Below are 15234 nucleotides of genomic sequence, written 5' to 3'. Positions count from 1 at the left end.
GAAACTGGAGACCAGGCAAGTACATCAATCGAGCTTCCTGCAGCTTATATAATAAAAATCCTAAACCACTGCAATTTAAGGGATAACGACTCCACGTTAAATGTATGCAGGGAGTATTGACAATTTCTCATATGTTGCACAAAATTTCACGTTACTTAAGCGTGGTCAGGATTGGATGGCCATAGGAGATTTTGCCCCACCAGTAAATCATCTCATCTTTGCTGTTTAACAATACAGAAGAATAATTTTGGGAAATGAAGCTGTCAGGACTCCACATGCAAATTCTCGGAGACATTAATATGCTTTGTTATTGGGCCAAAAAGCTCAATAAACATGAAAGTAAGGGTACTTCAACAGAGTGTTCAAAATTAGGGCTTGTCTATTAAAGCAGACCTGATCCGTCAGAAGCAGATGGGACATTAGTACGATTCTAGTCAACAACATCTGTAAGTTTTAGTATTCGATATACTATAAGTGGCAAGCACTAAATGCACTTTGTGACTCATGATTGTTTAAACACTGCATTGCAGACAGAGTGAATACAAAAGAAATATGATAGAATGAAATACAATTCCAGCACCAAAGTTGAAATGCCCTGTATCCAACTTCAGAACTTGACATGGTCAAAATAAGGCCACATTATTTCTGGTATTCTTTATTAAAAATACTGCTGTACACATGAAGAATGAAAACAGGATTAAAGATGAGTAACACATATTGGGATCATGACATTAGAACTTAACATACTGGTGCTTTTTAGGGGAAGCAGTTGACACCTGAATTACTGAAACAAGGGCAAATCAAAAATACATAGGTACCCTCAACAAAATATTTACAATATAGTAAATACAGCAACAGAATTTAAAACAGGTACAAAAATTAAAATGACCAACATCAGATGATTTCAAAGGTTGTCCCTTCTGTGCTTTTAGCTGTAAAAAATAGGAAGGTTAGAATTAAATTTCCCATCTGGGAGGGCACATCCTGGTGGCTCTTCTTTTTAAATACAGATACACAATTCTTCCTATGAATGGATCAAACTACAACTTTAGGACAACCTTCTAAATGGAATTAAAATGGGGTAGAAGGGCTCTCCCCAAAAAAACACCCAAGCTGAACTTCAGACTGTTCAAATCATTCCCAAATACGGACCAAATGAAATAAATAGAAAACAAAGCTCAACTTTTTTTTTATTTTATGTATTACCTGACACCAAATATTTTCTGGCTGACATTATGTATGAAAACTTATTAGCTGTCTACCTTTTTATTTTTAAACCAAGTCCTGAGGTTACTAGGGGCTGAAGCAAACTGACATTATGCAAATACACACAGGTTTGCAATTTAGACATGTCTTGCAGAGGGTGGTTTGCTGGTCTAAAAAGGATGAGAATTCAAGCCCTATTTTACCCCTGCCTTACACTTTCACAAAATATTGGTCCACAAATTAAATTTTCAAAGGTTCCCAAACCCCACAACTGAACAGATGATCCCCTTTCATTTTCAAAGAAAACAATACTGGAAAAAACCTCAGCCCGCTTATAAATTAAGCATTTCATATTTCTTCTAGAATACAAGTACTTCTTTTTTGTACAAAAGAATTACAATATGATTTGTCAAAAAACATATAAAAGACAGCTGCTCTTCCTCAAATACATGAGCTAATGATAAAAGACTGTTTTGCATGTTCACTTTTCAAAGTTCCTGTTCCTTTTATATTAAAAAGAACACTCTGGCAACTGTTATCGTTTGAATATTAAACATTATGTTCCTTTTAAAATTCATTCGATCAAATGCAACAATAATCATTTTTTAAACTCAACAACTGATGCTACCTAATGTGGATTCAACCACATTTTCTAAAATGTGTAAAGCATGTCCCTAGTCTTCAAAGCTTTCGATGTGAAGAGAGTTGCTTTTTTCTTGATGCAAGTCTCAAGGCGGAGAATCATTTTAAAGCTTATAAAAGTGGACAGAGAAATATTAAAAACTTCTCTGAAAACTACAAATATTGAGAATTATTAAAATTGATGTCAGTAACATCAGTTGCAAGTGCTTAGAGTCTGTCCTGACCTTTTGAGTTTCCACATTTTCTTCATGGTGAGCACCCAGTGCTATTAAAACATTCAGTGCTGGGAAAGGATAGATACAGTCTTCACTACTGCTTTAAGAAAGGAAATTCCTACATATTTGGCAGTCTTCAGTATCAAAGTGTAGGTGTTTAACTAGAAATCCCATGAATACCCAAGTTTGGAGACAACTGCATGTCCAAATATTAGAAAGGTAATTGAGGAGGAAAATTCCAGACTTTTGAGACTGAATTACTTCAGGAATATTCATGTGTTGAGTATTATCAAAAGTAATATTACTTTGGGCTAAGCAGTGACTGCAAAGGCACAGCAGATCATTATCCCTCCAGATTCAGGCTGTAAAACTTGAAAAGCTCTTGATGCCAGACAACTGCTGTGTTTAGTTAATCTTCTTTTAACAGTGTCTTTGTATCTGTATCCAGTGTAGCGTACCATAATAAAGCTGTGGTTCAAAGAACAGAACTTTATACAAAAATTATACTGTAAATAACCTAAAGTAATACACTCCTGAAACTTCAGGCATTTAAACAATTTCTTTAAAAAAAAAATCTATTAAAAAAATTGCATAAATGTAAATGCTTCTGACTAGCAGGAAAACGTACAAACAGTTTTTAAAAGGCGCTGGTTGTGTTTAGAGCAAGTTTGATATGCTCCTTAAATTATAGATGTTTCCCATTATGCTATTTTCGTCACTTCGCTTAGACAAGGTTTAAATCAAATGACAGGGGACTTTCTTTCCTTTTTTGTCAATTCACCGATACTTCACTTGACTGGTTTTAAAAAGTTTCCTCTTCTCACATTTCTTTGAGCTAACAGTGGGTGGCATACAGAGCGCATACAACACACTTTTACAGAGGTTACGAACTAAACGGTCATTAATAGAACACAATTTCTGTTAAATTATTTACCTGGTCCTTTATGCTATTCTGGGTGCAAATAATATCAAAAATGAATAAATTTTGCTATATCCTCAGTGACAAAAATGTATCCCAGAAATGTCCTTGCAAAGAGTTTCCCTTAAGTATACAATGTGGCAAAACTTCAGAGATCAGAAAAGTCTTAAAAAAATTAAAATTAGTGCATATACAAGTGGAAAAAATAAAAGCAGGAACATCATGCACCTGATGTGTTCCTTAATCTAAAATAAATTCTTCACAGATAAAGCCTCCAATGGCAGCCTTAGCTCTAGGATAAGTGAAACATTCTTCCCTTCAAGTAACAGTGTACCTGACTGAAGTGCAAGCAGCTTTGCTCATCTCCTGTTTGTTTCCCAAATGTGAAATGAGATGACAACAACAATTCAGCTGTAGTGCAATTTGCTATTGGTTAAGTTCCTCAGCAATGTCCTGCATGCTTTCAGCAAATACTACAACTGACCATTTGCGGCTGCAATCAGTTCTTGAAAAGTATTTTCAAAGCAGCGTTTTAAATCGCTGTAAGTTACCACAAGTACACTCTTCTCATCTCTGGAAATGAGGCTTATTTTTTCTGGCACACCAGCATCTAACTGTAACAAGAATGCAAAAGATAAAATAAAAGAAGTGTGAAAGAAATGGCAAAACATTTCCCCAATAACAAAAGCAATCAATTTCTTGGCAAGTACGTTGTTGTGGTGCAGTTCAAATCTGCTAACACCACAGAAAGGAAGGATCTGAATCGCACCACAACACTGGACTTGCCAAAAAATCGAGACATTTTGGTCTTAACCTGACGGACTTTCCAGACCTTTGGACTAGGTTACCATTGTTTTCTTCCCTTTCCACAAAGCTAATAATCCTGCAATACTACCTTCCCCTGTGCAGAAAGCCTAGCAAAATTTCCACAGAGCTCCTGATGAACAAAACCATGTTTGACATGACATTTGCACATAAGATCCACAAGCCTCCACGTAGGGTAGGTAAATTACTTCTTGCCCACTCTAAAATGAAATAATGGATGGATCAGCCCCAGGTAGTCTGAAAACCGGTAGAACCCCAAACCTCACATTTTTGGCAGTACTGGAAACAAACTAGTTCCTAAGCTGTATGGTACATTTCATCCCTTATGCTAAAAAAAAAAAAAAAAAAAAGAAAGAAAAAAAAAGATATTACCTTGTTATAATCCATAAATAAATAGATAATTTGGGGTTAAAGATTAAAGTCTGTTCCACATTCGCTTTCATGTTTTGTTCTGACTTCTCTAATTCAATATTAAAAAAATCATATGTTACGCTATGTACTTCAGAGATGTACCACTAAATCCTAAATTGGAACAGAGGAATATCCTACTTTACAAGCTGAAGTCCCTTCCAACACTGTGTCTTATGTTCTCCTCACTTTGCAAGAAATGTTCATCAATGAAGAATTGTCAGACTGTCTTATAATGCAAAAGTTTTGTAGCTCTGTTTTAGTCGATAAGTATTTAGGTATTATTTAGGTACTTCCACTACAAACTTTCTTATTCCAATACAGAAGGTGGGGCAGAGACAAGTGGGTATGACACTACCGAGACAATCTTTGGAAATACAACCCCAGCAGGATTAAATAAATGTATTATAATGTTGTACTGAATAGCAGAAGAACTGTTAAATTTGTCACTGAGATATTCCACTAGCTGCTGTCTGGAGCAACACAGCAAGTTAGCAATTTCTTGCATTTGTCTTCCAAAATGATGTTCTGAGTATAACCTTAAAAGACAGAACCTCCCTAATTTAAAGTTTCTGCTTTGTGAATAGTTTCAGAAGGACAAAAGCAAGCCAATTAGCTTTTAATTATTGTAGAGTAGGATAAAACCACCAGTCTCTTCCAACATCCATTATAAACTATTATCACAGTTAAGGTGTTTGTGAAATATTGTCTACTGTTCCCATTAGCATCATACAGGAAATCAGTGAATTACCTTAATGAATGTAGGATATGGAAGATCTGTATTAAGGAAGCCACACAGCTAACTAGAAACATTAATATTTATGGCTTTGTTTCTCTCCTCCGGTGGAGGCATAAATCAGTATTCTCAGCTGAAAAGATCCCCAAAACGTCACATTGTCCAATCGAGTAATTTTCATTCAAAAGGAATGCTTTTGGAGTGTACCAGGAAAGCCCAAATAACCGCTTCTAGTAGTACACGCTACAGTTTCAGCAGTGATTTTCAGAGTGTATTTCCAAAGTAGAGCTCTGTAAGCCTTACATTTTTTGTGTGCTGAGCCCCCAACCACAGAAGAGAAGAGCCTCTGTTTAAAAAGGTAAGCCATGAACATTTATAGAACAAGGCATTCTTTGACACCATCTCTTACCTGACCTACGAATTCAGGACTGTCCCCTCTTGCTACAGTACTGTACGGGTCACTGCTTTCAAATCATGATGGCATTTCACTGCCTATTTGAATATCAACATGCTTTCTTTTTGATTTAGCCTCAATCCCTTTAATGTCCTTTTTAAAGTGATTACAGACACCAACCAGAAAGATAAAAAGGAGGTTAAAGAAATGCACAGCAGTGGTCTAATAGGAGATTAAAAGCCTTGACAATTTAGAAAAAGATTTAACTGTAGTTAAGTCAGTTGTTACATGTCAAAGGACCTGTATAAATTCAATTTCTTCCGGAACAGAAAGTTGGCTATCCTAATCCTAGAAAATAAAATACTAGCCACTGAAACTGTATATTGTCAGTGTCTGCATCACCACCATTCTCTACAGAGTGAGTGGAATGACCCAGCAGCTACAGGAAAAAAAAAAAAAAGAAAAAAAAAGAAAAAGGAAGAAGTAGCATCTTAGTCTCCTATGAGTTACTGAAGTTTGGCAAAACAATGTAAAATAAGTTGAAAGCTGATCTGCCAATAAAAAAAAAAATCAGCTCACGCACGTACTTTTTTAATTTATGGAGCAAGACAGGTTCTACAACTACTGAAGATCCTGTGGTCTCTCACACATCTCCTGCTATTAATCATGAGAGTGCTCAGCTAAAATTTTGCTAGTGGTGCAGCTCTTGGAAAACTGCAAATAGCTTTGTTAAATCAACCTTGGAAAACAAAGGGCTGGAGAGGCTACTATCAGAAGCAGACTTAACTTTTGAAGTCACAGAAATTTTCCAGCACTGTCCTAGATGGTAAGGATTTTGCACAAATTTCTATCGCAGTTTCCCTCCTGTCTCCTACTCTGGTCAGCACAGTTTAGGAATGGATCCTTTTGCCTTACGACCATCCTCTGTGATAACTATATCAGCAGAAACCTCCCCCAGTTAAAGGGGTTTTATGGATCCTTTATGCTGTGTTGAAAGACCAGAGTAGCATAAAGGGACCAGCATTGCTTATCCACAGTATTCAGTGCATTCTAGGATGAAAAGTTAATACTGTATCTCATGCTATATTACCGAATTCCAAGTTTTAATATTAATGTACTAAGTTTATTTAAAATATCCATAAATGTTTGAATATTAGCTTAGTGAATACATTGTTTTCATCCAAAACAGGGGGAATATAACCATCAGTTAAATCAACAGAATTAACCCACCAATGCCAACTTGCTTTGAAGTGGAATATTATTTTAAAGAAAGTTAACCCAAACAAATTTTTAAAAGCTAACCCAAGTACAGTGTACCTTGTTAAGACATGAGATAATGTGACTGAGGTCAATCCAAGGAGTACCCGCTTCTGTCACCTGATGGAAAAGGTGATCTCGAAAGAGCTTTAGTAAATACCTGTCTCCAGTTTCAGACCACGTTGGGTCCTTCTGAAACCTGGTGTAAAACAAAGGCTCATATTAAACCTCAGAAAGTTAAAAAAATCAAAACCCATAGATATACATGACTCTTCAAACTAAACTGGGTAATCTTACTGGTCTGCTAAGCTACCTGTTACAATTTGCAATTAAATTACAGTCTCCTTCCTGCCACAAACAGAAGATAACATATTCAAAGTTTCTCAGCTGCTGAGGTGCCCGAAGCTAATGCCTACCAAGGGCGACAGAAAATTAATGGAAGAAAGCAAGATTTATCTTCAACAGGTTTAACATGTAAATGTTAGAAACCAGCATTACAAACAGAACTCAAGTCTGTTGAATAGGATGGAAAACAAACCATGAATGCTTCATTTTTATGTAGCAGCCAATCAAAAAAAGCTAAAAATTAACTACCTTAAAACCAGTATCTACATCATTTGCTACAGTTAAAGCAAGCTACGGATTTCCTCAAAAACTACTGTCACTCACAAGATACTGCTAAGAGAAACCATACTAGAAAAAATGAAGCAACTTTGGCATATCTATTTGTAGACGTCTCTTTTATTTAAAATTTTGGTCAAAGTTGCTTATCTTATTTTTCTCAAGGCTTCTTAAATACTCATTTATTCAGGGGCAAATATGGGGAAAATGTTTAGCTTAAATTTATGAGGGAAGAAACCTTGTATTGCAAACTGGGTTTTATATACTCTACACCATGAAAACAAGCATTTCTTACTCTGGCCTCTCATTGATTGTTCCCAGTTTTGCTAGAAGCCTAAACAACCTTCCATTTTGCACCTCCTAGAAAACAAGAAAAGTTATTAAATTTCTGAAACATAAAATTAAGACACTTATTTGCAAAAGATATACAGTAGTAATGCCAAAGAAGCACTATTCATTACAATGATTTATTTATTCAAAGAAGAGTGTATAATTTTTTCAGAAAGAGATCGAATGCATTATACTGTGTATCGGTAACCCAAAGCACATTTTAGCACTTCATATTCAAATTATAATGTGGAGCACTGGATCAGGCAATCTACTTCTTTGTGGAAGCATAAGTTTAGTCTCTTGCCAGCCTATATTTACAGGTATGCTAAAATACAGTAAGTTAAACAAGAAGAATATGTTAATATATATACACACACACTTATCAAGACCTGTAGAAGTATATAGTATAATACCTTATTTCAGGTAAAGATGAGAAAGAACATAATCTACCAGATTTGTTTTTCAGAAATGCTTTGTAGGCCATTATTAGCAAATATTTAGTAACAACAAAATCAGACTAACATTCAAATTACAATTTATTCCAAATATAATTTTGAAACAAGTTTTTCCCAAAAAGCTAGAATTTAAGTCTTAAACCAGTATAAATTCTGAGTCCATCAATGACAGAGATAAAGCAATGAGAACGAGCTCGCACAAAAGACAGAACATTAGAATTATAGATGATTAGAATACATGCAACTGAAAAATTGATTTCATACATTTTTCTACATCACTTAGGATACAGTAAAAAGTTACAGCCTAGCTTACATTACACTGTGGATTAATCTTTTAAGTAAAAGCTGCTCAAGGCTGGCAGGAAAAAGATTCTCTCCTGATATTATTCATATTCTCCAATGGCCCAGCTCTCCAACATTATTCATGCTAAGCTGCACCTCATTCCATGCATGATCATATTGATTTCAAATGAATTCAGTCTGGAGTAGATTACTGTGCACAGCTGAGTACATAAAGTAGGTCAAGGTGATAATAGCTTGACCTCAGACAACCTATGGGTTGCAAGACTTCTATTACCAGTCTAAAAACACACAGCAGAACACCTTGTACCACAACAGTAGCTACACTTCAGAGTCTGACAGGGAAGACTTACCTTGTCCAGCTAGCAGAGGTCTATGCAACCTCCAAATAATTTTTTGGTGTGTGGCCAAATACACAAAAGCCAAACCCACACCTGTGCAAATGCCACTGCCTTGCAGACTCCCAGTCAACGGTGACACAGATGAGCAACACTGGCACTAAGTCTCCAGGTGGCCTCTCTGCAGGCTTGGTAGCCTGTAAGGCAGGGAGCTCTTCTACAGAGTGGATTAGAGGAGTTAAAAAAACGAGGCTTTGGATGCTGTGGCATATAGACGATGGGAATATTAAAGTGAGGAAGGAAAGGGATCACGTATTGGGGTCACTGCTATGTGAAATGTGAGCATTACAGGAGTAACAAAATATTCATGGCTTCAAGAAAACAAAGTTATTAACTACAAACAAACCACTTCCACCATCAGAAGCCCCTAGGCTACAGATGACCGTGTGCTTGGAGAATACGAGGAAAAATGTCATACGTGATAGTCTTGTTCTAATACTCTCCCCCCCTAAGCATCTGCTTTGGGGCAATAATGAAGAGAGGGTACAAGGCTAGACTTAAGGGATACCGTAGCTCAGTTGTTACTGAGGATGAGGTAGAACAAACAGGTTATACTATAACAGCTAATTAGCAACTGCTGTTTATCACTGCCAGGTAAACAGCTATTCCAAATTGCGGGCTATGCAACATCTTGGATCTGTAGTGGTTTTGCTCACCTGCCAGTGATAAGCAACTGATACAACCAACCTGACTGAAAACATGGACTGCTTAATGCTGACTACAGGACAATCTCCATCTTTGTTATGGGAAAAGGTCCACCTGCCCAAATTTGCGCAGGCACATTGGGCCACCTTAACAAGAAATGATCTTAAACATCCTCAGAGCAGGAGTAGTGGTTGACTCTGATAGAGTGGGCACCCGTCATCCAGAGCTCTGCATCCAAAGCAGATACTGCCTTGCTCTTCTACAGCTCTTTGCGTCTGATAGATTTCACTATCTTTCACTAAGGAGGGGAAAACTGTTATCCAACAAGCCAATGGTGGAGAAATTAAGAGAACCAGTCCATCAGAATCCCAACCATTGGTCTACTGCCTCTTAAAATAAAAAAATATCTCAATAAGGGCATATAAGGGAAAGGAGTCATGGGACTTGATTAAATCCTTCAAAACTTAATACCCTATCCCACAACTATCTCCAGCATCATGAAAGCCTTCTGTAACGTATCTCAGTCTTGTCAGAACATCCTGTGATCAGTGGCTTCTGATGGGCAGACACTCACTCTTTCCTGTTGAACAAATACACACTAACATGGGACAAAGTATGTATTTCCTTTGTAGCCAGCACTTGATAGCTTGACTGAACTCGATAGACTAACCAGACCCCCACAAGCAAGAGGTGCCCACTTCAGGGAAACTGAGGATGGCAGCCTTTACCTCCATGATCTAGCATTCATTTAGAAAGGAAAACATATGAGATAAGTAAAGGGACACTGGAATCCAAATCTGTCCAAGAATTTAAAGGCAACATTTGTTGCTGTATAATCTATAGCACGAACTACATGATCTAGTGTGTGCTGATATACATGGCCTTATTTACTCAGAACACCACTTTTTAACCATTCTATAAAAAACACCTTTTCCCCAAGACAGCTGGTTGGACATGAAGATGTTACTTCAGTTAAAGCCCAGCTAAGGACATCCTAAAACTAGCGGCTCTTGGAGATTTTGGACTTTCAATACCTTGAGCTCAGACAAGTCTGCAGGCAGATTACTTAGGTTGCTAAACAAACAAAAGGAAAAAAAAGCAGTAGAAAACATTCCCTGTTAAGGTACAGCTGTAGGAATACTGACTATAGGTCGTCCTATAGGAATTACTAAATTATTTACCTTTGCAAGATCTTCCTCTATAACATCATTTCGCATTTGAGCAGCATCCAACTGAGTATAGAATCGTGCACCAATCATAGGCATGATATCGTTTACACTGCGAAGCCTGTTTTGGTCGGTCAGCAAATACCTGCCAAAATATCCCCACCCCCAAAAAGATTACTTAAACATGCTGCAAATGCCAGAGAGATCATCCTGTTACAATTTTATAACTATTTGACCCTTATGTCTATTTAATATACAAATTTGACAATTGCAGCATTTCTTAAAAAAGACATTAACAAAGAAAACATGTGTGTTAACTTGCATGTATACATCCAGCCAGTTATTTATACAAGATAGGAGTGTACTTTTATGGAACTGTGTAGTTCACCCCACTCAAACAGCGAGAACATACTCTAAAAGAGAGAAGACGTGAAGATTCAGACTGTAATGCAATTGTTTTTCAAATGAGGGAGGGGGCAGAGATTTCTACTTTTACCTCTTAGGCTGCAAGAGGAGAAAGGCTGACTATACTAAAGAACACCACAAAATAATGTGCAGCCGAGAAAAACTAGCACTTAACCCTTCGGTCAAAAAGGCAATGTGCCTATTTCTCAATACCTTCTGAAACTGTAAGATAAGGCTAGCATATTGCTATGGTAGATAATAGGCAATGAAGCCCAGTATTGAAGACAACTTAAAATGCTTGTCTTGTTTAAGCTCCTAATTCTTATTATGAGCTTTCACAGCACTTAGTAAAGAAATATCTGATTTCATTAGATATACCACGAAAATACACATTATACAAACAAATTTTAAATTATAATGTTTGACAATGCATTGACTGTGCAGACAACTCAATGACAGTAGTTATATCCATAATCTTACTTGCATCTAAAAATACCATTTGACATTTTCATTTGCATGTTTTAAAAAAGTAGTAATTTCCTTTGAAAGATTTATTAAGCAAACTTACAAAATCAGATTCTTCAAATCAGAGGAATAGTTGATTGTCACCAGTTCCATTGCCTTCTGCAAATTCTCTCTCTGAATTCCTGATAAAGAATTGCAAGCCAAAGCCAACACAACTTTCCCCAGGGAGATCAGATCTGCTTGCTAATAGGGAAAACACACACAGATAAGATTCTTAGTATAGATAAACATTACCTACGGTACTAGATGGTGTTTAAAAAGAAGCAGTTCTTCACTAACCTTAGAAGAATTTGAGCAACTAAAATAAGCACTATCCAAATCACAGTTCAATAGGACTGTCCAAGTTACAGTAGTTAAAATGTACAGAGGAAAATCTGTCCTGATTTTCTGTCCTGAAACCTAGCAATTTCTAAGCACTATGTTTATCTTCGAATGCTTAAAATTTACCTATTTTTAGCTTAAGGATAGTACCAGAGAGAACTCTTGTGTAGTGAGCAGAAGCTCTGCAAGGAGGTTCTCCTAACCACCCACCTGCTCACTTCTGACAAGGCAAGGAGCTGGTGGCAAATAGAGCACGTCTTCTCAATACAAGATGCAGAAATACCCGTCAAGGATTATTTGTTAAAACAGAAACAGCATTTGCTGGACTCATATCTCCTCACACTGGCCATCCACACCAGATTCTAGCAAATGATGTTTCTGTTTTAACAAAGACCTCAAAGATTTTCATCTCTGATAGCCAGTGTGAAAAGATATGAAGTGCCTGAAATAACTAGACAGGAACAGGCCTGTATGGCTGGCAAACTGAGCAGCATCACTTTTTATGAAGACATCCTTAGTGTTACTAAACACAAGTAGAACTGCTCTTAAAAGAGGAATGCTGCTTTGCCACAAAAGAAAATTCTGCCAATTTTAATAGACAGAAATTATTTTGAAAAGCTACACCAGATTTTAAAGCCCACTCCTAAAAACAAGAGCCTAATTTAGCAGCAGACAGTGACATCCATAGCAAAAGCTGCCCCAATTCTTTCCGTAAAAAGGCTTTCAGCTGCACACAACTTGGCCAAACTTGAAACAACTGCAGCTTTTCATGCTGGATGCTTGCTTCAGATTGAATTTAAGAGTCAGCTAGAGATACAAATTTAGTATTTTCGAGTTTTCTTCTGAGACAGTAAGATATTTTTGCAAAAGTAAAAAAGCAAAGCTACTAATTATCAAGAATGTCAGCTCCATAGTCTAGAGCAAGGCTATGCTAGTTAGCACAGAACGCAGTCATACAAGGAATACACCTTCTGTCATTTCTGTAAGAAAGGCCAAAAATTTGACAGCACCGCAACGTTAGAAGTTCTGTTTAGAATTTGGCAGCTTTAGAAAAGTGCTGTGACGGTGAACGTGCCACAGTCCCCCACAGCTCTTCCACCCAGAGGGGTAACCACGTCTGCTGCCTCCAGCGGAGCAGAGCTTTCCCCGCAGCCCCATCTCCCAGGTGGTGAGGGACAGAGTAAAGAAAACCTTTCCAGGTCTCTCAGTGTCCCCGGGGTTTCCATATCACGTATGATTAAGCGGCACAATTTAAACATGGATACGCAAAATGGCAGAAGTTAAAAAGCATGGTACTCTTGTGCTAATGAAGACAGAAACAGGACGTGGAAAATGGGACAGAAATAAGAAGGACAAAGTGGTGGAGAAGGAGATGGGACTACCATTTGCTAGAGTCGATTTCCTAAGGCACCTGGAATTCCTGAGTATCAGCGTTCCTTTGTATTTTGGTAAAGAGAAGTGAAACAGAGCAACAAACCCCATTTTGGTGGGAACCCACCTGCTTCCACTACCAAGTAGTCCATTTGAGCAGCAGAGGACACTACTATAGTACTGAACAGAGGAATCTTTCTGATGCAGTATCTATGCAGTGACTTGTGTCACCTGGCACAATGGCAATTTTTTTATTATTTTTTTCTCTAATAGACTTAGAAGAAATACGTAAGTATTTGTACTAACCACAATCTTTCTTCTTTCTGCAGTCCCCTATTTTACACTTAACACCTTCCAACTTTTAGTAATTCATAAAGATGTATCCTGTATAAAGTCTCTACTATCACACAACCCTGAGACACCAAAAATAAACAACTTCAGGCAAGACCCTGTGAAAAAGCAGTCTTCCTTTACATAGGTGTTTTCATAATACAGATTGCATTTGATTTTAAAAATGGTTGAGAAAGAGTCTTCCTTAGCCAGGAAATTCTAAATTCAGGCTTCTGGTTTCTTGAGCGTTTGACTCGCAACCTTAATTTTTGTTTGTTTTGAAAATTACATCTAATAGAAAAACTGGCAGAGACAATACAACACACCAATGCAGCCTCCAACACACACATTTCAAATTAGTCAATGCTTAACTTGTTTTAGTTGCAAAAGTGGCTTGGATTCATCCCACTAATTTTAGGAACTTAAACTTCAAGCGATTCAGTTAAGAGTCTGATCAATTTAAGATATCCGTAATTCTGCAAGACAATTCAGATTTTGAGTGAGCTGAATTGCTCTCTGGAAGTGCCTCACTATTCACTGACAGATGAAACCCTGAAAAAAATGTTATTACAATGCCCAATGTTTAAAGTTTTACAAGTGCACAAAGACAGGCAGTAATTTTCCTGTCTGATAGGGGAATCACAGAGTATCTTGAGTTGGAAGGGACCCATAAAGATCAGGATTTATGGAAGTCAGATTCCTATTTTGGAAGGGACAAAACTACCATCCACTGACCAACTCTATCCATGCAGACAGGGTACACGACTTCCCAGAACTTTGAGTTTTTCTTCCCAATCCTTTCTATAAGGAAGCAATCCACATATGCCTGTTAAGCCCTAACCTCCCGTCTGAAAACATCAACAGATTCAGCTCTCCCTGCTTCTAGACAGAAAAAGGTTAAAGGAGGCACACCAGAACTACTAGACCTCCTTCGAGCAGGGACACCAGAAATAAATGCTGTATTCCTGGAGGAGCCTCGACTAGCGCAAGGTACAGATCAACATTAGGTATCATCATTTCCCTGTTTATACTCCGTATCATGCTTTGCATGTATCTATGGATCACACCAGTTCCTTTTGCCACAGACCTGCCAGAAGACTTCTCCTATGGGAGCTATCGACAGTGACTATTAAGTCATACTTTCAAGGAAAAACTTTATACCTTTTAAGTAGAGGCTGCCTTTTGTTCAAAAACGTACCTTGCATGCAACTACTGACCATTTAATTAGGAACTCCATTCATAACTGTAACCTGTACCAACCTATCTTTTTATCTTCTGAAAGCTTTGCTAGCAAAGATTTTATCACCATCTAGTTCATTGATAGAAATATTAAATAGCATTAGACTAAAAACCAGCCCCTAGGAGATAAACACAGAAACAGCCCTCTTCATTAATGTCTCCCTGTTATCAAATGAATTTCAACTATGTCAGTGAGCAATTTAAAAGTTAATTGAACAGGTACCCTTTCCCTTCTGCATAATTTTTTTTTTTTAATATTAAAAAGGTATGTGCTACTACGCCAAATGCCCTGGAGATACCTCAGCATTTTATACACCTGGCTTTATCGGCCAGACATGTAAGCTAGTCAAATAAAACTTATTTTTGACAAGATCCATTTTCCATAAACTCTTTGAAACTGACATTACTCTTTTGTTTATCCTGTTCAGCTGCTTTGCTTGGATCAATATCAGCTCATCCACTCTACAATTCTGTGGATTCACTTACCCTTTTAAGTTCTGGAATTGCCCTTAGAAGTGCCTCCAAG

At 37.3% G+C, this 15234-nt stretch overlaps 1 protein-coding gene across 5 annotated transcripts in view; it reads right to left on the bottom strand.

Moving 5' to 3' along the window:
* Positions 1 to 643: 643 nt before the first annotated feature.
* Positions 644 to 15234, bottom strand: part of PAN3 (PAN3 poly(A) specific ribonuclease subunit) — a 76472-nt gene continuing 61881 nt past the window's right edge. For 2 of the 5 annotated variants that reach the window (XM_010572689.1, XM_010572691.1), the window contains 5 exons: positions 11491 to 11630; positions 10533 to 10662; positions 7519 to 7583; positions 6663 to 6801; positions 646 to 3596 (listed from right to left, as the gene is read on the bottom strand). In XM_010572689.1, the coding sequence (XP_010570991.1) occupies positions 3456 to 3596; positions 6663 to 6801; positions 7519 to 7583; positions 10533 to 10662; positions 11491 to 11630 (615 nt within the window). In that variant the 3' untranslated portion in view covers positions 646 to 3455. Of the gene's footprint in view, positions 3597 to 6662; positions 6802 to 7518; positions 7584 to 10532; positions 10663 to 11490; positions 11631 to 15234 lie in introns of those variants that run through there. The other 3 variants (XM_010572686.1, XM_010572687.1, XM_010572690.1) reach the window with 3 other exon arrangements.

This window comes from Haliaeetus leucocephalus, unplaced genomic scaffold (genome assembly GCF_000737465.1).
Source record: "Haliaeetus leucocephalus isolate CR32 unplaced genomic scaffold, Haliaeetus_leucocephalus-4.0 Scaffold351, whole genome shotgun sequence".
NCBI lineage: Eukaryota > Metazoa > Chordata > Aves > Accipitriformes > Accipitridae > Haliaeetus > Haliaeetus leucocephalus.
This window is presented reverse-complemented; position numbering and strand designations above follow the sequence as displayed.